The sequence below is a fragment of the Poeciliopsis prolifica genome, unplaced genomic scaffold (genome assembly GCF_027474105.1).
Source record: "Poeciliopsis prolifica strain line A6 unplaced genomic scaffold, Auburn_PproV2 SCAFFOLD018, whole genome shotgun sequence".
Taxonomy (NCBI): Eukaryota; Metazoa; Chordata; class Actinopteri; order Cyprinodontiformes; family Poeciliidae; genus Poeciliopsis; species Poeciliopsis prolifica.
The window spans coordinates 86,073-111,834 of NW_026562393.1; the positions used below are offsets into that span (position 1 = coordinate 86,073).

At 42.7% G+C, this 25,762-nt stretch overlaps 2 protein-coding genes across 3 annotated transcripts; one reads left to right on the forward strand and one right to left on the reverse strand.

Moving 5' to 3' along the window:
- The first annotated feature begins 5,168 nt into the window (after positions 1-5,168).
- LOC129367871 (collagen alpha-1(XIV) chain-like) lies at positions 5,169-13,327 on the forward strand. Its single transcript, XM_055042496.1, has 9 exons — positions 5,169-5,217; positions 7,025-7,527; positions 7,945-7,977; positions 8,803-8,949; positions 9,089-9,208; positions 9,686-9,850; positions 9,944-10,123; positions 12,560-12,642; positions 12,728-13,327. The coding sequence occupies exons 2-9, from the start codon at positions 7,491-7,493 to the stop codon at positions 12,818-12,820; spliced, it is 858 nt and encodes a 285-aa protein (XP_054898471.1). The 5' UTR covers positions 5,169-5,217; positions 7,025-7,490; the 3' UTR covers positions 12,821-13,327.
- A 482-nt stretch (positions 13,328-13,809) lies between these two features.
- On the reverse strand, positions 13,810-24,668 carry LOC129368300 (SUN domain-containing protein 1-like). 2 transcript variants are annotated; one of them, XM_055043225.1, is made up of 21 exons: positions 24,540-24,668; positions 23,191-23,531; positions 23,082-23,108; positions 22,759-22,947; positions 21,833-21,964; positions 21,507-21,581; positions 20,416-20,532; positions 20,145-20,210; positions 19,724-19,787; positions 19,358-19,395; positions 18,913-19,088; positions 18,171-18,449; positions 17,198-17,290; positions 17,091-17,122; positions 16,728-16,842; positions 16,370-16,642; positions 15,733-15,817; positions 15,470-15,585; positions 15,184-15,351; positions 15,008-15,100; positions 13,810-14,349 (listed from the first exon to the last, which is right to left on the reverse strand). In XM_055043225.1, exons 1-21 carry the CDS (start codon positions 24,608-24,610, stop codon positions 14,233-14,235), a joined length of 2,667 nt encoding a protein of 888 aa, XP_054899200.1. In that variant the 5' UTR covers positions 24,611-24,668; the 3' UTR covers positions 13,810-14,232. The 2 variants fall into 2 exon arrangements, with proteins under 2 accessions (XP_054899200.1, XP_054899201.1); XM_055043226.1 differs by lacking the exons at positions 20,145-20,210; positions 20,416-20,532; positions 21,507-21,581; positions 21,833-21,964.
- Positions 24,669-25,762: the final 1,094 nt, after the last annotated feature.

Below are 25,762 nucleotides of genomic sequence, written 5' to 3' on the forward strand. Positions count from 1 at the left end.
CAGCTTTTTATTCCAGTTGTGTAATGGTCTATTCACTGTATTGGTTTGATTCCCCATTTATGATAACAGAGCCCCATTGGGTACTCTGGAATTCAGATCTAGGATCCAGTTGTGTAATAGTTATTGTGCCCCACATGGGAATCGATCCTGGTTTGCCATAAGTCGGGCACCTTAACCACTCGGCTGTTGGAACCATGTGGCTGACATGGGCTCATAGTACTTATATCTTTTATGTTTGCCATTTAGGATCATCTGTGAATGCACCTAAATGACAAACATGAAGCTGCTGTCATTTACAGATGATCCTACGTGGCAGCCGTTCCTGCATCACTGAACTCTAGGTTGAATCCGTAGCCATTTGACGACTGGAGCCATAGTCTGTGAAGTGCTTTGCCATTTGGGGGGACCAGGGAAAGCTCCCAAGTGGTCCTGGCCCCCCCAGCGTAGGGGAGCTTCGGACAACGTTCCGCCTTGTTCTGTTTATTCTTCCCAGTGTTGGGAATGAGCCGAGCCCACTTTTGTCCCATTAAATGCATGTCACGCCCCCTGGGGATCCTGGGAATGTCGGATCCCCCGTGTCCAAATTCCCATTGATAATGATACCGGGATGGCAAAAGTGCCTTGCCACTTAGGATCATTGACAGATGATCCCGGGTGGCAAAAGCATCTCAAAAAAAGTTGTGTCCCTAAAGGAACACTGCTTTTTATGGTAGTTTGGTGGGAATCGAACCCTGGCCTCTTGACTGAGTGTCAGCTGCCTGGATCACTTCGCCAACAGAGAAATATGATACACCATTGTCAAATGGTCCATATCACTCTTAATGTTGCCATTGAAAAAGTAAAATCTGACAGCCGAGGCTGGATTCGAACCAGGGGCTCCCAGGTGGGAGTCCAGGTTCCTACCCGGCCAGCTATCAAGGTAGCATTTCAAAAGGGCTCATAGTCCTTTTATCTTTTAACTTTGCCATTTAGGATCATTCACAGATGATCCCTGGTGGCAAAATGAAAAAAACAAAAAAACAATAAGGTTCCAGAGTGCTCTGGATTCAAACCCCGGGCGCAGGGAGGACGCCGAAGTACGCAAACCATTACACTACTGGAACCATACACCTGGAAGGGCTCCTAGTGCTTATGTCTTCGACACTCCATAAACAGTGAAAAGTGTGGTCGGGGCCTGGCCTCGAACAAGGTTCCCCCGCATGATAGTCGGGGGAATTAACCTCTCGACTATAGTGACCCATGTGGCAAATGAGCTCATAGGACTTATATCTTCTAACATTGCCACTTAGGAGGCCTTTGGGTGATCCCTGGTGGCTTAATGTCACTTTGGTGTATTTATGCCTGCTCCCAAAATGCACCTCTTTGTTTCAAAGTCCCAGGATGGCAAAAGGTGATCCAGGATAGCATCCTACCAGGGGCACGAGGTTCCAGGCCCTGGGTACTGGAGGGTTTAGTCCGTGGAGGGGTGCTTAAGTGTGGGTACACGGGATTGAGAGGTGATCAGGTTGCTGCCATTTCATGGAAGTCCTGTATGATCCCAAGTGGCATACTGGCCCGGAGTGGGCCATCGGTCAAAGTCCCCTGGGCCGCCCTGGTTCTCTGGTTGTCCAGGTCTCTGCCATTTCATGGAACTCCTAGATGCTCCCAAGTGGCAAAGTGGCCCTGGTGGCATACTGACCCTGTGGCAGCCATCGGTCTAAGTCCCCTGGTTCCCCCTGGTTCTCTGGAGGTCCAGGTCTCTGCCATTTCATGGAACTCCTAGATGCTCCCAAGTGGCAAAGTGGCCCTGGTGGCACACTGGCCCTGTGTCAGCCATCGGTCTAATTCCCCTTGGCCCCCCTGGTTCTCTGGTGGTCCAGGCCTCTGCCATTTCATGGAACTCCTAGATGCTCCCAAGTGGCAAACTGGCCCTGGTGGCATACTGGCCCTGTGTCAGCCATCGGTCAAAGTCCCCTGGGCCCCCCTGGTTCTCTGGTAGTCCAGGTCTTTGCCATTTCATGGAACTCCTAGATGCTCCCAAGTGGCATACTTACCCTGTGTCGGCTGTCTAAGTCCCCTTGACCCCCCTCTGGAGGTCCAAGGGGGTGGTCAGGCCACCTCCATGCGGAACTTTGGTGCTCCTTCCCTGGGTAAAGTACCTCCATGAGTCCCCGCTGGTTCTCTGGAGGTCCAAGGGGGTGGTCAGGCCACCTCCATGCGGGACTTTGGTGCTCCTTCCCTGGGTAAAGTACCTCCATGAGTCCCCGCTGGTTCTCTGGAGGTCCAAGGGGGTGGTCAGGCCACCTCCATGCGGGAGTTTGGTGCTCCTTCCCTGGGTAAAGTACCTCCATGAGTCCCCCCTGGTTCTCTGGAGGTCCAAGGGGGTGGTCAGGCCACCTCCATGCGGGAGTTTGGTGCTCCTTCCCTGGGTAAAGTACCTCCATGAGTCCCCCTGGTTCTCTGGAGGTCCAAGGGGGTGGTCAGGCCACCTCCATGCGGGAGTTTGGTGCTCCTTGGGTAAAGTACCTCCATGAGTCCCCCCTGGTTCTCTGGAGGTCCAAGGGGGTGGTCAGGCCACCTCCATGCAGGAGTTTGGTGCTCCTTCCTGGGTAAAGTACCTCCATGAGTCCCCCTGGTTCTCTGGAGGTCCAAGGGGTGGTCAGGCCACCTCCATGCGGGAGTTTGGTCCTTCCTGGGTAAAGTACCTCCATGAGTCCCCCTGGTTCTCTGGAGGACCAAGGGGGTGGTCAGGCCACCTCCATGCGGGACTTTGGTGCTCCTTCCCTGCATCAGATCTCATAAAGTGATTAAAAGCAAAGTGTTTCTTTGGATGTTTAGTCTTTCTTGGACTTTATCTGACAGGTAAAACAACATTGAAGCTAAATTGAAACATTTTATTTTAGCCACTTTAATATTAAGTTTCTCATTTTGTTTCTAATAAAGATTATTTCGTCGTTGAATTGCATTTTTACTGTACTTACAAACCAAATTTAATGTGTGAATCCTAAAAACAAGAAACAGCCTCTATGGATGAATTCAATTAAGCCGGAACTTCAACTTGAATTTTCAAAATCAAACTGCTTTGTAAATAAGAAAAAATAATAATACAATAACCTTTGTTGGGTGGATTTTCATTCTAAAAATCTGCAGAGATTCCCTCTGCATGGAGACACCAACTCTAAACATTCATCAGTCTGGAAATCCTGAGTTCTCCGGGTGAAATAGTTTCTGGTAATTGGATTCCTTAACGAGACACCGGCTCCTCTTTCAGTTCTACTAAAATTTACCCATCAAGAAATCAACAACAAAGCACAAAGTGTTTTTGCTCAAACAGACAGTAATATTCAAGTATGTTAACAATCAAGTACGTTACATTCAGTTGTTAAATCAAGTATGACTTAAAAGAAATTTGACTTCACTATTCAACACCTTAAAATTTGGCCTCTGTCTCTTTAAAAACTCCTATTCTGACTCTGCCTTTAAGGATGTCGTTGCATCGCTTCACAAAAATATTAATTTCACTCCAAGTACAATCTTTATATTAACATAGAACTCACTTTAATAACTTCATAACAAAGCTTTTTCCATTGATTGGGTAAACAATATATATATATATTGATATTATAAAATTTATGCATATTAATGTTGACCAATGTGTTCAACTAGTACACAATGGTTTTCCATTCCAAAAAATGCTCCCCAAACATTTAAATGTGTAAATATAGAAGTGAAAATAAAGAAATCATTAGTTCTGTCGGTGGGATAGAGCCAGCAGGAAAGAGATGATTCGTAATTTGAGTTGATTCGTAAGTTTGGACTTGTATATTTCTGAGTTTTCTTTTTGTGGCTCCATAATGTTTGATAACAAAAATGAAAATCTCTCAATTTTTGACATTGTCTAGCAAAATGGTTTTTTTACGTCAGGCTACAATAGAACGTTCAGTTCCAATGGTCTCAGTGACATCAGCAGTTATGACATCACTCTGTGATGCCACAAAGGAATCTCTCTCTTGAATGTAGCTCAGAGACAGAGTTTCCTCAGACCTGTTCGACAGTTCTATTGCGACAGATCACTCTCCAGTGCATGTTTGAGATTAATCAATTCTTGATATTACGAGCTTTTCAGAGAAGAACCGACAAGAGCATAGAGATGAAGACCACTTGTGTACTTGAAACTATTCAACCTGAGCTTTCCTGGAATGAAATGATGGCGCTCAACGTCCAAGTGGACTATGACGCTATCCTTACTTTTGATGATGACGATGATAGCTCCACTGAAGACGAATCAGAGATTCAGGGGGAACCAAGTTCTTCTAGCGACGGTGAGAGTCCAAGATCCCTCGAAGTTGAGCAGGAAACATCTCCCTCTGCTGACTTTGAGATCAGCCCCTTAGTGGAAATGCGCCAACAAGTAATCGATCTCACAAACCAGGTCGAAAATCTTAATACGGAATTGGAAAACAAGATTTGTGAACTCCAAGAGGAAAGAGATCGAAGGATTGCGAGGGAGGCTGAAATCAAGTCACAGAAGAAGGAAATTAAAAAACTCCAAAAGACGTTAGAGAAAGAACGTGAACTGCAACTTAAACGTGAGCATGAAAGAAATATGACAGAGACAGGCTCCAAGGTTACAGCCGACAACAGCCTTCAGCAGGTGGATTACTACAAGCGGGAGGCAGAAAAATATGCCTCCCGCAATACGGAATTGATAGATGTTATGATTGAGGAATATAGAGTGAGGCTTAAATACGAGGAACAGATCAAGTGTCAATCTGACCAAATTTTAAAATTTAAAGAACAGGAAGAAACGATGAAATCTCTGCAGGGCCAGGTTGCAGAGCTGAAGTTAAAGTTGAAACTTGCCCTGGAAAAAAAACATAATAGCGTCTCCACCCAAACAGAGAACCCCGTGCAACCAGAGGAGTCCACCCAACGGCAGACCTTGAATCAACCAGGGAAGTTTGAAGAACGACAGACCTGGAATCAACCTCAGAGGCCGGAGGAAAGATGGACCTCCGGCCAAACAGGGAGGTCCAATGACAGATGGCCCTCCGGCCAAACAGGGAGGTCCAATGACAGATGGACCTCCAGTCAAACAGGGAGGTCCAATGACAGATGGACCTCCGGCCAAAAATGGAGGTCTGAAGGAAGACAAACCTCCACTGGTAGCAGGGATGGCCTCCATTTTGGCATTGGCATGAAGGCCAACCGATGCCCCGTTCGGCCTTTACTAACATGGTAAACTATGTAAACCCAGGTTTTGCCAACACTGGCCATTAGGAAAATTTGAGGCTTTACACAAATTTAGAAAATCAAAACAGATACAGGCCTCAATGCAAATAAAATTCCTGACTCCAAAATCAAAGGAGAAACACAAGATCAGTTTCAGAGTTTAAAACAGAATAACATTGTTTAAACCTTCCTGTATGAAAGTTGCAGCAAGTAAAATTTCTGAAAAAAGGTTTAATTGGTCTGTCTAAATTGCCCTAAGGCAGGAGTGGGCACTCCTGGTCCTCGAGGGCCCGTGTCCTGCAACTCTTGGATGTCTCCCAATAGCTGAATCACCTCCGAAATGCAGTCAAGTTCTCCAGAGTCCTGCTAATGAACTCATTATTTGACTCAGGTGTCTTGAAGTAGAAACACATCTAAAAGTTGCAGGAGACCAGCCCTCGAGGACCAGTGCCCACCCCTGCTTTAAGGTGTGAATGTGTGTTTGCAAGGATAAATGTGTTTGGATGGATGGATGAATATTTGTTAAAAGTGTCTGACAGCAGCATATGAAACAGAGATTCTGTGAACAGTCCTCTGGCTCTGCTGCTCTCCAGAAACAACTAATCAGAACCGAAAGATGAACATTTGGTTCTGATTGGTTTTTAATGTGTTGAATGTCTCAGCACATTCAACACATTAGACTATTAATGTACTGCAGTTACGGAAGTGGCAGAAAAACAACCAAACATTGTATGATTATTTATAGAATGATTTAGAAAACAAAATGCTATATAGGTTTGTCAAAACTATTTGGACCCGTATTAGAACTTTGCAATGATTTCCCTTCATTTTAGTAGCTGCGATTTTGCCAAACCCAGACATTTTGCCTGACCCTAACATCAACTAAAATTTAATTCACATCTTACCTCTAAATATTTCCCCTGACCCAAAGCAATGAGTCATCCTATTAGGACCAGGCTTTGGTCCTAATATGATGGACATAATATGACACTGGACATACAATGGTGCGATCACGCCAAACACATTTTGACCATCATCTGGTGTACATTCAAAGTCTATGTGGAGGCGCGTCGAGGGCCGATGTGGCGCGTTTGACACATCGAGGGAGTCCATGGCGTCCAACATTCCACATCGACTGAATGTAAACCAAAGACTCGCCTGACGCTCAAAACGTGTTCGATGTGAATGCATCATAAAAATGTTCAGTTCTTATGGTAACAGTGACATAAGAAGTGATGACGTCATTCTTCGATGCATCAAAGGAATCTCTCTTGTGTAGCACACAATTTTTTTCAGACCTTATAAGTCTGAAAAAAATATATGAGTCTTCTACAGGAACATTGTTAAAATTGTTTGAAGGCACAGAACTTTTAATTTTTTTTTTCTTTCACATCTTTTTCAGTTTTTTTTTTTTCCTGACTTCCATTTTTTTTTCTTTTCGTTTTGAACATGGCCTCAACTTGGCTCCATAGTTGCATCAGATTAAAAGCAAAGTGTTTCTTTGGATGTTTAGTCTTTCTTGGACTTTATCTGACAGGTAAAACAACATTGAAGCTAAATTGAAACATTTTATTTTAGCCACTTTAATATTAAGTTTCTCGTTTCGTTTCTAATAAAGATTATTTTGTCGTTGATTGCATTTTTAATGTACTGACAAACCAAAAAAAATTTTTTAATGAAAAACAGAACACAACCTCTTGGATGTTCAATAATAATCAACCTGAATTTTCAAAATCAAACTACTTTGTAAATAAGAAAAAAATAATAATGCAATAAACTTTGTTGGCTGGATTTTCATGCTGAAATTCTGCAGATTCCCTCTGCATGGAGACACCAACTCTAAACATTCATCAGTCTGAAGCTGTCCACCCTGAGATTCGTCCAGATTCCAGTCGGAGCATCATGGTTCCGTGACATTCTGCTCCTCGGAGCAAGAAACACGCTTCAGTAGAGGAACGAGAAACTCCAAACATGTTCCTCATTCTTGCATTTCTCTGAAAAAGTGAAGTAGTTTCTGGCGTATCTCTCTTGCCAAATAAAGTCCAATCCTCAAATACGTGTCGTTACTCACTGCTCGTTGCTCCGTTGCGCAACGGAGCCGGAAACCTTTAAGGCTGTGCTGTTGTGGGGACTATTTAGTGTTCATGAATTTAGCTTTGACATCACTCTGCACCGCCAAAAATATATAAGCTTACAACAGGAAAAGGAAATAACACATCACCAAAAGAGAAGAGTGGAAAAGATTAACAGACCCACAAAAACACTTTTCTCTCCTGCATATGGATCAAATGTTGTTGCTGCTGCTGCTGAGCTCAGGTAAGACTCAAACCCTCAGCATGGTTTGGCCAAGGTAAGAGGTACTTGTCTGCCACTAAGCCGTGTCCCTGTTCTCTGACATCAACCTTTGAACTCTTCGGTTTCCTGCTCCTCATCCTGCATCTGTTGGTGTTCAGCTGAGGGCCAACAGAGCGATGCATTTCTACACCTTTTACTGGAGACTAAAGAGAGGAAGAAACATTTGTCTGAGGAACATCAATATTTTTACTTGTTGAAACTTTACAAAATTTGGTGCTTTTAACCGTCCTTGTAGAAATCACTATTGCTTCCTCTTACAGAGGTTCGGGTCTTTTGCAAAGTATGACGCTCAGTTTTAGCAGTGTGCTTATATATTATTACAGTTGATGGTAATAGAGCCTTTCTAACACCTGCTGATATTTGTGTGCTGGTTTTCAGGGCTGCAAGGCGATGAAATCTCCAGCTACACAGGTAAACAAATTCATTTCTTCTGACACAACAAAAGTCAATAAAGTCATATTGTAAAACAAACAAAAAAATTTCTTTAATTTACCGTATTTAAATTAAAGAGTCACAGCTGAGTCACAGTCACAGTCACAGCTGCTGGTATATTACTGGGAATATGAGACTTTTTTTCACTGTATCAGTTAATGTATTTAATGCAGAATCAATTATTTTAGCTTTATTCGACAGAGTTGAATTGTTCTCCCTGTGTTTTGTGAAATGCCGACATAAATAACTGTCTTCCTGATGAAGCCCACGAACTGTATTAACTCTTCACACTCCATTACAGAACTCTGTTGTTCTTCTCAAGGGCATCAGTGCAACATTTCTAAGGGAGATGATGGATTTGCTTGGACTTAACAGGGTATTCTTCGGTCAGAATCCGAATTTTAGTTTTATTGCTGTTCTTCAGATTCTATACTGGCCATGAGATGAGCATAACAAACACTTTGTTGATGTGCAGGGTGTTGCAGAGCTGCTCATCATATCAAAATTTCTCTTTGCCATCCGAGATGACTGTGCCTTATTCTCTGGCATTGGGTTAGATTTTCCATACCCTTGACGCCCACATTTATTTATTTATTTTTTGCTACTGAGAAACTAAAGCTCACAGAAAGTGGTTGAGATGCCAAGATGATGTGAAAGAAAGAAAAGTTCGGAAATGTGTGTTTTCTTAACCGTGCCAAAAATGAGCAGAGGAAATGATCCAAAAGACAGATAAAGCTGTGCTAAGAGCATTATCATGTTTAACATTATTTTTGACATAAATGTGTAACTGTTTTCTTCTTTCAGCATCTCAGTGTGAAATGGCCAGCGCTGACATTGCGATGCTAGTGGACGGTTCCGGGAGTATTAGCCGGGATGACTTTGGAAGGATGAAATCATTTATATCTGAGATGGTTCAAAACTTCCCCGTCGGTCCCAACAAAGTCCAAATAGGTATCATCACCTCATTCTCGTTTAAACAAAGGTCAAATAATGAGCTAGCGTAGTGTACACAATATGCATGTATCTGTCAATATTGTTGTCAAAACATATTCTTGCTCTGAGTTTCTGTTTGATTTGATCCATTCGGTAGGCTTGACTCAGTACAGTCGCGACCAAAAAGCTGAGTGGCACCTGAACAGCCACAACAAGAAGCAGTCCCTGCTGCAGGCCATCAACCAGATAAAACAAATACATGGAAGCACAATGACAGGTCAGTGTGTTATTGGGTTCTGACCATGAGGAACTCTGGGACTTCAGGATCTTAACGGTTCACAACTCAAAACTAGAACTTTTCAAATTTTTTAAGGGTTCTAGAGCAACTTATCCCTCAAAATATAACCTGGGTCAGCTTTCTCTGTTAGCTTAGCTGGAACAATATTAGACAGAAGAAGATGTTGCTCAATATAGAAACCACCGTCACTCTGTTCATTGGGAGACAGAAGCAAAGATAAAACTTTCAGCAACAAATAAGTTCTTACAAAACTACAAAAGACACACCAAACATTACTGGACCACAACTAGATAAACTTTTGATACTGTCAACATGAAAGTAGTTTAAATCGAAAAGTTCTGGACTTTTTTCTGGGTCCATATTTTTACCTAAGTCTGGTAGCCTGGGCATGTAGATGAAACCCATCAGATGTAAAAACCCATTTCTAAAACATTTCTTTCTTCTTCCAACATGCAGGGAAAGCTCTGCAGTACATTGATAACCACAGCTTTACACCCGAGGTGGGAACGCGTCCAGACTCAAAAAAAATTGTTGTTCTGATCACTGATGGAGAATCTGTTGACGACGTAGAAATCCCAGCGACGAATCTGAAAGACTCTGGGATCGAGGTGTTTGTTATTGGTAATGTCTCTCCTCTGTCTGGATGATATCGTTTAATTGTAGAGCAAGTTTTCCTTCTTCGATCACTGCTGTAACAGTACATGCGTGTTTCAGGTGTGGGCCGAGCTTTTCACGCACAAAGGGCCGTTCATGAACTGAGGACCATCGCTTCTGCAGATGTCAACAGTCATCTTTACCTTATTTGGGATTTCCAATCCCTCCATGATGCTGCCATCAATATCTCCACCAGCATCTGCCATGCTGCTACTGAGCCGAAACAACTCCCCAGTTATTGTGAGAGCATTTGAAAATACTCTGTTTTTTCCAAAGTCATAAAAGTCAAGAAATAATAAATAAATATCCTAATCTGAATTTCAACTGATTTTATAAGCAAATTAGAAAAATGACAGTCACAGCCTCTGGAGCTAATTTCCTCCTAAACAAAAACGCACTACTACGAAGTGACAATGATGTGTTTGGAATCACACATATATATATATATATAAATCTCTACTGTAGGGTAGGAACGTAGATCGACTGGTAAATCGAGAGCTTCGCTTTTTGACTCAGCTCTCTCTTCACCACGGTGGACCGGTACAGCGCCCACTTCACGGCGGACGCTGCACCAATCCGCATGTCGATCTCCCGCTCACTTCTTCCCTCATTCGTGAACAAGATCCCGAGATACTTGAACTCCTCCACTTGGGGCAGGACATCTCCCTCGACCCGGAGAAGGCACTCTACCCTTTTCTGGCTCAAGACCATGGCTTCGGATTTGGAGACACTGATCCTCATCCTGGCCACTTCACACTCGGCTGCAAACTGCTCCAGTGAGAGCTGCAGATCACGACCCAATGAAGACAACAGGACCATATCATCCGCAAAAAGAAGAGATGCGATCCTAAGGCCACCAAAACGGATCCCCTCAACACCCTGGCTGCGCCTAGAAATTCTGTCCATAAAAGTAATGAACAGAATCGGTGACAAAGGGCAGCCCTGGCGGAGTCCAAACCTCACTGGGAACGAGCCCGACTTATTGCCGGCAATGCGGACCAGACTCTGACACCGGTCATACAGGGACCTGACAGCCCGTATCAAAGGGCCCGGTACCCCATACTCCCGGAGAACCCCCACAGGGCACCCCGAGGGACATGGTCGAACGCCTTCTCCAAGTCCACAAAGCACATGTAGACTGGTTGGGCGAACTCCCATGCACCCTCCAGGACCCTGCAGAGGGTGTAGAGCTGGTCCAGTGTTCCACGACCAGGACGAAAACCACACTGCTCTTCCAAAATCCGAGGTTCGACTATCCGACGGACCCTCCGCTCCAAGTGAAGACCCAAACCTCCTCGGCACCTCACCCGTCCTCATTTCCAGCCAGCAAGATGTCCGCAGATCCAGTCCGGCAAGATGTCCTCTGCTCCCCAACCAGTCCGGCAGTCCACAGGATCCAGGAACAACAGAGGAGGCCAACGCAGATCCAGTCCTTCAGCCCCGCCACAAATTCTCAGTATAAACGCAACCCGCTGCTCCAGGCTCAGCTTGGCTAAAGCTTCCACGACGGAAACCTTAGTTAAAGTGTCCGTTAGCTGGGTTAGCTTACCGTCCTCAATGGCTATTCACTGTGTTAGTGAACATCGATGCGGCAGCGAGCGTTACACCTACGATACAGTGAGCTCCGGTCTGGAACCGTCACAGCAGCGGCAAACCAGAATGCAGTGTCAATATACATTCAGCGACTGTCGAACTGAAAGTCTAAGCATGCATAAAACACGCGTTCTCTAAACTCTGCCACGTTTCTTTTCTTTTGGCGCGGTTCATCCCTCTAACTTCCTGTCTCCTTCCCTCCTCTCCTATCCTTCCTGACCCTCAGCCAACCATGGACCAGTCAAGTTCCTTTTATCTATCCCACTTCCTCTTACAAATATGAGCCCTTCAAAATAAAATATGGTGAAGACTACTTTTTTAAAAAACCTATAAGTACAGTCTACTTCAGGGGTGGGCACTCCAGGTCCTCGAGGGCCGGTCTCCTGCAACTTTTGGATGTATCTCTACTTCAACACACCTGAGTCAAATAATGAGGTCATTAGCAGGACTCTGGAGAACTTGATTGCATTTAGGAGGTGATTCAGCTATTGGATTCAGGTGTGTTGGATCAGGGAGACAACCAAGAGTTGCAGGACACCGGCCCTCGAGGACCAGGAGTGCCCACCCCTGGTCTACTTGATGCAACACGTTTCATAAATTTTCAAGTACATCCCCTAGGTGCTGCTTTTATACAAAACATACTAAAAGAGAATCTTACCATTAGTATAATATCTACATATACAAAAAGCATGCACAATTTAAACCAAAATTTTTGGCTCTAACTACAGTGTTTCGCAGCAGTTTTTACATTTTACATGTCCTCCGAGCACAAAATATCTGCTGAAATCCACATGTTACTTTATTTAGCAACTGAAGAAGCATTCTTGAGAAATATTAATAGATTCAGGACTTGCCTTCCATTTCTCCATTGTCATAAAGATCATTTCTGAATTGACAAGTCATTCGTTTTTTCAATGTTTCAGTTTCACTCTTGAATAATAATGTTGTTCCTCAAGTTCAAATGGATAAGTAAATAAGCATATCTCTTATTTACTTACCAGTGTGAAAAGCACATGAGCTGAGGTAAACTTTACCACCGCGATCAAAATCTGACATGACTATTGTGACTGTGTGTCTCATCAGATCCAACAGTTTTCATCATCAGACTGGTGGTCCTGCTGCTGACTCTGCTGGTCTTCTGCTCTCTGATTTTCTACACCCACAAGGTAGCGTTGCAGGTTGTTTCTGGCTGAGCTGAAAAGCGCTCAGCCTGGCATGATGCTCTCACTCGACTGTGCCTTCTTCCTGCAGACCACCAGGGCGAAGCAGAGGGTCCAACAGAATGACACGGAGCTGGAATATTACAATCTCGGCGTTGGAGGTGTTCCGGAAGCATCACCATAATGTATTGAAGTGGCGGTGAAGGCCACTATCAGAATGCCTGAGTGATGTGTTAAGTTTACTAATGGATCTTGGGTGAATTAACTGAAGCCTATTGACTGTTTTTCTATTTTGGGTTTAATGCCATTGCATAATCTTTTATAATCCCTACAATGTCATTATGAAAAGTATAATAATTCAAACAGCCATTCAACTAAAAGAACCCTTTTCCTCAACACACGTGGCATCATGAATTTTTAAGAAATCATTTTTCAAGATGTTAGTGTTTTTGCTCAAATAGACAGTATTACGTACAATCAAGTACGTTACATTCAGCTGTTATATCTAATATGACTTAAAAGAAATTTGACTTCACTATTCAACACCTTGAAATTGGGCCTCCGTCTCTTTAAAAACTCCTATTCTGACACTCCACCTTTAAGGATGTCATCACGTTGCTTTACAAAAATATTAATTTCACTCCAAGTACATTCTTTATATTAACATAGAACTCACTTTAATAACTTTATAACAAAGCTTTTTCCATTGATTGGGTAAACAAAATATACAATATATATTGATATTATATAATTTATGCATATTAATGTTGACCAATGCGTTCAACTAGTACACAATGGTTTTCCATTCCATAAAATGCTCCCCAGACATTTAAATGTATAAATATAGAAGTGAAAATAAAGAAAACATTAGTTCTGTCGGTGGGACAGAGCCAGCAGGAAAGAGATGTTTCTTCTTTTGTTTTTATTTTGGAAAATATTTGGGCGTTTCTTCATGGTGACCTCCACTGTGATGTCTGCTCTGCTTGCGTCCTGCCAGCTGCTTGACACGTCATACGTTAATGCAACAAGAGAACGCTTTTAAAATGTCAAATCTTTATTATTAAACAATTCAGTTTAAAGTCTTGTACAAAAATATTTACATACATCAAATGTATACATAAAAAAAAAGTTCCAGTGCAAATGAGAAATTAACTTTCAAACTGGAGACAGGTAGCTGCTGTTGGAAATAGTTTTACTTTTTTTTCCTCCCTTCAAGTCTTCAGGTTTCACAATTTTTACAGTTTTCAAACATAAAAGTATTATTTTTTTTATATTGCATCAGATGCTGAAGCGGGATGTCGTTTCAGTTTCTGCTTTAAAACCTTCCCTCCTCGTCAGACCGATCCGTCGGCCCGTTTATCCGCGCCGTGACGCGGACAGGTTTTACTCCGACGCAACAGCTGAATGACATCACACCTGATAAATGCATAAAACATGTGAAAACCAGCAGCAATGACCTGGAAGCGTAACCTGGATAGAGAAACTATGAACAGATTCATTGGATCACCGGACAGAGAGCGTTTCCACGGGAAACGTAAGAACCAGCCACTGCACAGACGGTTAAAAAGCGAGCAGAGCTTCTCCGCCTCGTCGGACTCAGACGTCGCTCGGCAACCCGTGCACTCTGAAGCGGTACATGCACGTGTACTCTGGGTGGCCCCAGTTAGACAGAACCTGCACCTCGATGATCTGGAAGGCTTCGTCGTTCTGCTCCTGGAGAATACCAGAGAAATGAAGCAGAGCAGTCAAAAGCCGCCATGTTTCTCCTGGTTTCCATCCTCTAAACTTTTTTGGGTAATATTTTAACGTTCGCCAGACTTTCTGAAGGTCCGTCAGAGTTTATTTGCATATTTTTTTTCCATCACTTTTTTTTTTTTTTCATAAACCCACCAATGTTCATGTACATTCAACAAATTTTTAAAGACAAATATGATTTAAGCAAAATGCCCACATACAGTTCTAAGTTTATTAACTTGTATACTGAATAATTTGCAATTTACTGATAGCTTTAGTGAGTATGATGGTGTGCTTTTGTAAACGCTTTTTAGGTAAAGACAGTAATTGATGAAGAAAAACAAACTTGAAGTGAAAAACATTTTAAATTTTTTGTTTGAATCTTTCTGCCCAATTTGTTTGTTAGAAATTCACAATATAAAAGGAAAACATGTAACTGTCATGCTATTGTTATATATTGTTATCCCACTCGTCTGACATTACAAAGAGTTTTAATTATTCACTTCTGAATCATTCAGGCTGGAAAAAAAAAGATCAGAAAGAGGAGAGATGTCAAGTCTGACATCAACTTCTTTAAAGGAAACTCTGCAGCACAATTCCAATCTAGTTTCTACAGATCTGAGGAACAACCACTTACCGAGATGGTGAACATCTGCAGATCCTCTCCGTCTTCGTCATACGTGAAATTTCCCAGCAGTTTCCCTCTGTCCTGGTGCTCATCTTTCAGACCCTGAAATTAAAAAAAAAATAAATCCAATGAAGCTCAGACCAAATGCAGCTTTTCAGAGCTCTGTAGTCCTGGTGTTCTCATACGTAGACGCTGAAGTCCCGTGGAGCGCTGCGCAGCGTCCCGCTGGGGGCCAGGGATTTGGGGACGTGCTCCATGGTGACGGCTGTGGGAAGGATTTTCATGGACAGCTGGATCACGAGGAAGCCTGTAGACCCTCTGAAGGCCCAGCAGTTCCCAGGATGGACATCAGGCTGCCGGGGAAAGAAAGCGGAATTATTTTTTGAAAAACTGAATTCAGGGCCTAATATTGATCAGTCTGGTGTTTCCTTCTTAGAAATCAACCTTCATCTTTTGCAGTGTGCTTGTTACCTGGATCACAGTTCGAGGAGACTGGGAGAAATACCAGAGAGGAAGTCCGAATAAGCTCAGCAAGGCAGACTTCGTCTCGTAGGTCTCGGAGCAGCGAGTGCTGAGGATGCTGCCCCCTGCAGGACGAGCACACACACACATCGGGCAATTTATAAAAACCGAATGCCTGCATTCAGCTCCGGGTTTATAGGGAACGCAACAAAAAGAAACAAAATCTGTAAGGACAAACTGAACAAAACGGTAAATGAGAGTCGGTTTCCGACCTCCGGACTCCAGAGCGTAGTCGGCCAGGCCGGTTCGATCCTGAGAAAACAGCTTCAGAGCCTCCATCACCATCACACTGACTTCCTGGAAATGCAGAGAAGCAGTTTAGGAGCTGTGATGTTAGTTTGAGAACATCTGGGGATCAGCGAGTCAGAACAACCTCAGTACCTTTACTCTATTTAATTCATAGAAACCCAAAAGTGTCCAGGTGGACAGTCAATGTATGTAGATGTTGAAAAGTCAATGGATTAAATGTCAAATGTTTGAGCAATTACTTTAATAATCAATTATTCAATCTGTTACATTTTTGATTAACCAATTAATTTTTTAATAGAATTGGAACCAGATGAAGCAAAGATGATGCCAATTCAGGTGTTCTGGGTTGACATATTTGCAGATAAAGTTTTTTTTCCATAAATGTGAAAAGTATGTACATTTTGTACAATTAAGACCTAATGACAGTTCTGAGTGTGTTGTTTTTTTGTGAAATAGCCTTTTTTGAGTTAACAATTAATCAATTACTAAATTATTTGACCATTTTTTCAAAAATAAGCTCCTCACAATTAACTGTCTCAGCCCTGGTTGGGCTGGTACCAACATCATATGTGAGGGTACAATTGAGACTTTCCCACTCACCTCCTTGGTTACAGCGTTCCCGGGAAAATCCAGTACATCCTCTTTGACCGTCTCCTCCTTACTGTTCTGTCGCCGCCACCGGCTGAGTTTCTGCAGGATGCTAGACTCCAGAGAGGACAGCGCCTCCTTCAGGTCGGCGTTGCCCACGAACCGCTGCGACAGCCACTGCAGGAGAGACTCTGGCAGGTCGGAGTCTCTGCCCTGGGTCAGCTGGTTTCCGTAGACCAGAGCCCGAACCTCCTCCCGGATCAGACCCGATACTTGCTCTGACATCTGTGGGGGAGAGCTTCAAGTCAGAAACGCTTCACAGAAAGGCTTTTATTGTGAAAAGTGAGTGATCAGTGTCGCATCCCCGCACTGTCTGCTGGATTCCGTCTAGTTTCTGGCAGCCGTCCTGACACCCAGACAGACCGTCCACGTCCCGCGAAACGCCTGCCTGCAAAGTATCCTGGGACGGTTTGTCCATTCTGGAGCTGTTGAGAGAAAATTTACGTTTCACTTTTAAAACCATTATGAATGGAAGACCTAAATCACACATTTTGTGTCTCTGAGAAAAAAACAAAACACATATTTAAAAAAAAATGCATCGAATTTACAGGATTAAATGGTCAAGATAGTCAAATTTTAATGTCTAGAATTGATGACATTTTATGGCCTTAGCTTAAGACACATGTATTTAAGACCTTTTAACAATGTACTTTTAAGCAGGATGAAAAGCTACCTGGAAGTGTCCTCATTTCTTCCCTGCAGCTCCTGTATAACAGCAAATTGCAGAGATTAGACTGATTCAGATTTGTTCCTGTGTGTGACCGAGATCTCAAGACTTACCCGACTCCTGGCTGTGACCTGCTCCAGCTGCCGCTGCAGCTGATCCAGACGGGACGCCTGGTTCTTCAGCAGCAACAGATCCTGCTGTCGCATCTACGAATGGACACAAGCACATACACACACACAGGGAGGAAAACTCAGTTTCAGGTCTTCATTCTGGAGTCTTCAGTCTTACTCTGTGTAAAATTTTCATGTTTTATTGAATGATAAATCTAAAAACTATGTTCGCTGTCAGAAATCATGGAAACTTAAAAAAGAAAGAAAAAAATAACTAAAATTTCTTCAGGTTTTAGTCGTCAGAGACACAAGTGATACAGTTTCAAAGCATTTCAAACAGAGCTGGGCGATTATGGCTTAGAAATAAAAAAATCTCACATTTTTCTCATGCCAGATTAGATTTGAACCAACTTTGCATTTGCACTCAGATTCTTTTCTAAAATAGAAATTACAACTGAGAGAAAACATTGTCAAAAGGTTTACAATGGAACCTTGTGAACCTCAGGCGTGGCTACAAAGATCTTTGTTTAGTCGCGATAACACAGTTGTAATATTAGCAGAATAAAGACGCAATTCTACTGGAAGAATCTCCAGCAGAGTTGGTAATATTGTGACCCTATTCTCATATTACTACAACTGTGTTCTTGTAATAGTAAGAAAAAAAATTGTAATCATAGTGTTGGGCTGAATTCAAAGTTGAAATAATTAAAAGTTTCAAAACCAGACTGTCAAACAAGATGAAGGCTTTCAAAATAGTCTTCATCGCTCGAAACTATGACAACCCATGAAGTAAATTGGTGCAAAAAGAAAAAAAAATAATCCAGATTTCCTAAAAAAAATTAATCTTCACAAACCAGAAGTTTGATTAAATTGATAAAAGTCCATTTATCGCCCAGCCATAATTCCAAAATATGAAGAACCACTGCAATCAGCAGAAATTAGTGTTTGAATGTTAAGCTGGTGACTGGTTTCCAACCTGCTCCCTCAGCCGTCTCTCTTCGTTGAGTCGTCTTCGAAGCAGAGACAGCTGCTGCTCCATCAGCCCCCTCATCCACAGCTCCATGTCGTACTCGCTGCGCTGGGGCCCGGGCGCCTGCTGACGGAGGTCGGTGTAGAGCTGGAGCAGCTCCTTGTGACTCTCCTCCGCCCGTCGCCCTGCAGCCTCCATCTCTTCCCACAGTGCCCTCAGACTCTGCTCCATCTGAACAAGATGTTCAGGTTCCATCCCTGCTGGTGGAGCTGGTGACAAAGCTTCCTGGTAGAAAATATGACCGAACACAGAGGTCTGATTTAAAAGCTGAAGGGATGCAAGTTATGGATTCAAGAGTTAATCTGAAGTCAACTGATTTTATCGATCAACTAACGATTAATCAATAAGTGTCCATTTTCTTGAAATCCTGAATTTCTCTTGTATCAAGAGTACCGACAGACCAAAGCTGATGCTGCTCCTCGAGTGTTTATATTTCAAAGCAAATCTGCATAAAGAGCATTCTGTGTCTGTCTGTTACTCTTTCCCATTCTGGTATGGCCTGCCATCTTTATTCCTGTGTGAACCGACTCTGATTAAGAACGACCAGCGGCACCCTCTTCTGGATGGAGGCCAAACTACAACACAAAAAATCTCTAAGTGGACATTAATGGATCCAATTTTAATTTAAAACCGTCACCTGATAATTAAAGTTGAACATTAGGATTATTTGTCTTTCCTGAGCAGATACCTGTGGCAGCATTTCATCTGATGGAGGGTGACTTTGGACCAACTCCTCTGCAGCGCCCTCTGCTGACTGTTGCTGAAGAGGCAAGAAGCTGTGGACTGAGGACAGACCTGGAATATCCGCAATGTTGATCCCCAAAAGGAACGAGTAGATACCAGCTGGACAGTACCATGACAAACCTGACGGGAAAAACATAGAAGCATAATTATTTTATGTAAACTTCAAGTTCTGCTCCGAGAAAAATAAGAACTACCCTAAAAACAACTGTGATTCTAAGAAAACGAAGACGTGATCGATTCACACCAAATCAGGTAATCAATGAAGCTAAAGATTAGTTAGCATCAAGTAAAATTAGCCAAGACTCCCCCATTTCTTTTTCTGTTTCGGGAGAAATGGGACAATTATTTAAGCATCAGCTTCATGAGGATTTTCATAAAGTACAACTTACTGAAGAGGAAGAGGAGGAGCAGGAGTGCGATGAAGAGTCTGGGGAGAAAACAAAACAAAACAAAACATTTCAAATCAGCTCAGTCTGATCTTAAATTAAATTGTTTTTAATTCTGAAAAAGAAACAATGGTTCGCCTGGGTTTTTTTTTTTTTAACGTTTTCCTGAAGCCTGAACTTTCAGTTTGTCACCATACATTATATTATTTAACAGGAAATGATGGATCCAAGATTAGTCCACCAAACAAAAACCACTGGATTAACATTAAGTTTTATAATCTTCAGAATTTGCTTCAACATAGTAGAAGAAACGCTTATGGTTTAATCAAACTCCTCTAGATGCTGATGGGATGGGATCAAACGTCTTACTTGCTTAAGCGGGAGGACGGGCTCAAGTGACTCCATCGTCTGTTGATCCATTTGAACACACAGCCTGAGGACACAAACAGATCCAGGATCAGCTGCAAGTCAAGTTAAAGGAGACGAGATTCAACGTCAACAAAGTTCTGCTAAACGCTTAAAACAAGATGCACAAACTCCACCCCTCAATGGCTACGAAAAGCTCTTCAATTGCTACAATTATGAAGGATTTTTGTCTTCTTTGCTGCGATTCAGATTGCGTAAATATGGCCGATGTTTGAGAGGTGGAAACGGTTCCACATTCTGATTCTGGTGCATCTTATTTCAAAACACACACACACCGCAGGACCACTACAAGGGAGATCAGAGTCGGGGTCTTCTAGCACCACCTACAGACATCTAGCTAAACTACACACATGGCGACTGTAACCTGCAGAGTGTCCGCCTCTCAGTGAAGCAGAGAAAACCAGCTGGGTAAGAAGCCACAGCGCTGCAGCTGCAGAGGCAAATGTTAGTCAAACTGAATCAGAGTGATAATCACAGAGATTAGGACGCTTTTATAGGAATACTCTGGCCTTGTCAGCTGCAGCTGCTTAAACTGAAACATTTCTGTGAATTAATGAATCAGAAACAAAGTTCCTGTTTGAGCAGCTGCTCTGAACATCGTCTGCAGCTCCTGCTGCCGGTTTTACTGAGTGAACCTGTGAAAACTGCAGCGCTGCACATGAACTCCAACACACTGGCAGACCAAGAGGAGGAGGATGACGAAAAGGACGAGATGTCCAGCTGGGAGCGCTGCTTCTCCTTGCAGTCGTCACCTGTTGATGTCGACACCGCGTTAAAACGACAAACACAGTGAAATGTAATTTGGTGTTTTAATGACCTATTCGTGCGGTTCTTTTATCCAACATGGAGCAGCAATAATTGTCAAAAACAAAAAATTGATTCACAAGTTTAAATATTATTATTCAGCTTTGGACAGGCCATAGCAGAAGCTAATGTTTTCCTGCTTTATTTATTCCAAAGCCAGCATAGATCTGTGTTTGTGACCACTGGCCTGCTGGAACACTCAACTGTGTCCACAGTTCAACCATCAAGTTGTTCATCAGAGTTGAAGTTTTAGATCTCCAACATCTTTTCAGCATGATTCAGCCAACACCATGCTTGACACTCAGTACAGTGTGGCATGGTTTAAGGGTCTTAAATTGACTCTGACCAACCTTGGATTTTGTATTGTGGAGCAGAATCTTTTTAGAGTTTATAGATTTCACCCGACTCGAATTTAAGACCATTATGACTGGGATTTAAGGACATGTTTGGATCAGCTGGTCGAACACAGATGTGAGAGTGTGCCAACAGAACTGCAACCCCAAACACACATTAAACTTTTGCAGGAAATAAGAAATCTAAACGAACTTCTCAACTTTTGCAAGGAAGAGTGGTGAGCCAGAAAGATGCCGAAGGTTATAACTCATAAAACCCTCAAAAACATTTTACAGAAGAAATTACAAAATGCCTGGATTATTTATGAAGTGAGTGAAAACAGTGACTGTTGGCATAGGATCTCATCTGAAACAATTCCAGCATTCCACTTCAGACTTCGGTTTAAAATAAAACTGCCGAGTGATTGCATAGATAGTTTTTCTTCTATTAAATCTGCTCTGTAGCATCTAGCTTCCAGAACAGTTGATTCCTGCAGACCTTTTGTCCTGACTGCGCGACATCCTGCAGAGTTTCATAGAGAACCTTTTCAAAGCGCGATCCCGCAGCTGCAGGGACCCGTTTGACTCACACAGTGATCCAACGGGATGAAGCTCCTTCGGGTTGGCGTCCGTCATAGCCATGACTCCGCTGTTCCTGGACCGAGCTGCAGCACAGGAAAGAGACCTTTGAGACGTCAACAACGTGTGCGTCTTCTGAGGTCGGGAGTGGCTGCAGGTGTAGCCACAATTTGCATTTCACCGGGGAAACAGCCAAAGTGAATGCCCGAGCCGAGTGATTTGTTGGGATTTTGAGTAAGCCGAGTGTTTCCACCCCCCTCCACCTGCTAAACACCAGACTGGCTAAGGAATAGGAGGTGGTGATCTGCGAGACCCATCACCTTCAGACATTCTTTACCTCCACGCCTGTTGGGCTGTGAACGTGAGGAGGGCTGGAACGCCTGCCAGGAGAGCCGCAGCGCAGACGCGCAGCGGGCTGCGGCTCTCCTGACAAACAGCAGAGAGGAGGTCAGCCACAGCTGCAGCACATCTGGAAGAGCCGAGTCAAAAAAGATGAAGCGGGTGTCCTGCGGCGCCTTCAGTTCAGCCTTCCTCACAGCAGGAAGCCGATTTACATATAATGAACACAAACCATGAAAGTGCTGCAGCAACACAATTTGCTCCAAACCTTCAGAGGCTTCAGTGTCAAAAAGGGAAAAATCACTGTGAAAAAGTCTCCACTTTTAAACATAGAGGAGTTTCTAAACTAAGAGAACATGGATGCAAATTCCACCTGATTAACTGTTGGAACTTGAACTAACGCCTGTCGCAATAAGCAATTCATTAACTGCATGATAAGTTAAAAATAGCTAAATATTATTATTATTATACTTTATTCAACAGACTCATGGTCCACAAGTTACACAACAACACAACATACAAAACAAGAGAAAATAAAATACAATAAGTAAATAATTTCCATTGTGAAGATTAACATTTTTCGAAGGGCAATTTTGTTTACAGAGACAAAGTATACATAAATATATTTTACTCATGGTTTTGGCAATAAGTGGTTTTTAATTTGTTTTATTTGTCATTTTTGGTTGCATTTTATTTTGGATACTTAAAATATCTTCCAGTTTCAGTGTTTGGTGTTATTTATAATGATCCAAGTTTATTGGTCTGTCAGAGGGCAAACTTACCTCATGATGTTATTAACATATTACAATGGCGCTATATAAACAAACTTTAAATATTCTCTACCCAATATATTTTAAATGAGAATGCGACAACTACTTTGAGTAAAGTCAAGGACTGCATGAAGGGGAAGCCCCGCCCTCTCACCTGCCCTGCTCTTGCGACCTCTGTAGTAGATGGTGGAGGTTTCCTTCTTGGGTTCCTTGTCAGATTGTGCCGCGCTCGGACCGTCGCAGTCTTTACAGCAAAGCCTGCTGAGCGCCTGGTCAGAGTGTTGGGCACCAACACTGTCTGACCCAATCAGACTGCTGCTCTCACTGGCTATGATAGTGCTTTCTGAGAGAACGAGAGAGAGAGAGGGAGAGGCATAACAGATGAGCACTTTTTTTCAGCAGAGAAGAATCTGTTTTTGCAACTCTAGTTGAAATGATGAAGTTAAGTTTGCGTTTCTGATCCGAGCAGGAACCTACCTTTGGGATCTGCATCCTGGTCCAAACCTGAGGAGGAAGAGCAGAGAGTTAAACGAGGTTCAGATTTATGATGATGAAGATGTCAAAGAGGAGGCAGCGGCGGGATTACCCCAGAAGGTTTCGACCAGCGTGCTCTCCTGGATGGAGGACTCGTCCAGCAGGGAGGAGATCAGGGAGGCGTCCGACGCCACACTGTTGATGCTGCTGTTGTGGAGGAACTGAGACGAGCCGACGAGGAGCGACTCTGAGCAGGAGGCCGAGTGCCGCTGGGAGCGACGGGACCCGCCGCTCCTCCAGCCGGCTCCTCCCACGACGAGGGAGGCGCTGCTGCGAGGCGCAGGGCGGCGGTCCAGCAGGCCACCGTCAAGCCGCAGGCTGCGCCTGGACATGAGGGAGGAGGGGGTCCGCTGGTCCTGTTCGGAGTCCGACGGCAAAGAGGAGTAGCAGGAGCTGAGGAGGAAAAAGTTAGAATGAGTCATAAGAGGTGGTCTGACAACTGGAAACAGGAATCAGAAATCAGGTGATTGAAAACTCAAACTAAAGAAGGAGCAGCTCTGTGAAGGGGCAGCCATTTATTGTATCGCTCATCATTTATCATAACAAATTTCGGTTTATCGTCTTGATGAATTTCAGTTAATGTTGAATAGAAAAGAAATTTAGAGTGTTGTTGTAAATGTTACTTTTATGTTTTCTTTTTTTACTGTTTGTTCTACAAAAGCATCAATAAATAGCAGTAAATTGAAAAAAGCTGCTGTGCAGTTTAACTAGATAAATCTCATTTTGTCCCAAGTGCCGCCCTTGAGAAACTCATTTCAAGTGGGAATGTTTATAATAGACAGTTTTTATGTTTGTGCAGTCACAGTCATACACGTAACCTGTAAAAAGAAGTAGTTTTTTTTTTTTAATCACAATTTTCATTATCATAAATGTACCAGAAAATACCATAATACATTTCGATGTCCACATTGCCCACCAGCCCTCATCTTAACTGAACTAAAACACTTTTTACCGTAAGTAAAAATCACTAATGAATTTTAAATAATTGATTAAAAAGATTAAATAAGAAAATAATCACAATTTCAAACACCCTGATTTAAATCAACTGCATACATTCTGCAATTATTTTTAAATGTTAACTAGAAAGTTATCTTGTCATGTGTGTTTGTGTGTGAAGTAAACTGATTTTTTATTTATTTTTTAATGGTTTGGTTTACTCCCGCTGCTTCTGTGTGAATATTTACAGATAATGTACCAGTCAGAAAGCAGTATGTTTTGTGCTGCAACTGAAACACCTTTAATCTGAAAATCTGATCACGGCATTTTCAAAAATCATCCCCAGCAGTTCTGATCAGAGACTGGGTTCGAGCACTGATCAGCCTCCGGCTGACTACAACAAATCCCTGCAACCTGATCTCACTCTCTGACCTACATACAGACACATGAGTGGAGGATACACACAGGTCAGTCCAGCCCCAGCTCTGCAGCTCTTCGTCTTCCTCCCCCATTACAACAGACACGCAGATACACATTGCAGCTCGCACATCACAGAACCACACAGATGAATAATGACATGCTGCGTGTGCTGCAGCGGGTCAACTTCGCTTGCAACCTGCCAAACACTTCCTGGACCTGTCAGGGGCAGTTGAGCTGATTAGACTCCGCCCACAAACACACGCAGGTCAGGTGGAAGGAGTCCAACAGGGAAAGCCTGAGTGAAAAAGCTGCTGAAGCCCAAGGAGAAACTTTAAAATACCTTCAGGAAGTCTCCAGAACCATAAATTAAGACCACTTCGAAAGATGAGCCTGGATCAAAATAAGAAAAATATAGAACACCGAGTCAGGATCTGAAAACTGTGCAGCTAATAATATGGCAAACAGTTGAGTGACAAGATTTAACAAAAAAAGAAAAAAAGAAAAAATCAGCAGAGATTTTTGCTAAATTATTATTTTTTTGATGCTGAACCTATCAAATCACAAAAGTATGATTATTGAAAGGATTTTTGTTTCCAGAGATTTTCTTTTCCTGAATCAGAAATGCTTTGCTGATGATAAAAATAAAAATATATATTTTTAAAAAATCTAGATTTAAATTGATTATTACAAGTCGTAAATCAGAGATTTTGTGTTTTTTTGTGAAAAGAATAGATCCCATTTTAAAATAATTATCAGGCTGGATCCATATTGTTATTCATGTCTGAAATATTCAAAAGTTTTATTTTAGACGTCTGTTTTGTTTTGTTTTTTTTCCCCCGCAACTTAAACCGACGCAGGGAGATTTAATTAAAACGTTCGTCTTCCAGCCAATCAGCGTGGAGAACGGGAAACTGATGCTTGAACAAGCCAATCATATCTAGGAGAGGGCGGAGCCCCGCGAAAAACAAACTGTCAGACAATATTAACATCTTTGCTTTTGAGGGAAGACAGTAAAGAAAATAACACAAAACATGTAAAGTTCTTATAAAATAAAATTAAAACAAAGCGACAGAAATTTTTTACCTTCAGCAGAGTCACGTAATTTCCGGGATAAAAAACGAAAACTGAGTGGACCAGAACGGCTACTAGCTAAACCCGGACAGGAGAACACAGATTATCATAACAAATGAATAGCGGTTAGAACGCGGACTGGTCAACTATGCTGCTAAAGCCCGTTTTCAGAGTGAACCAGGTGAAAATATGAGATG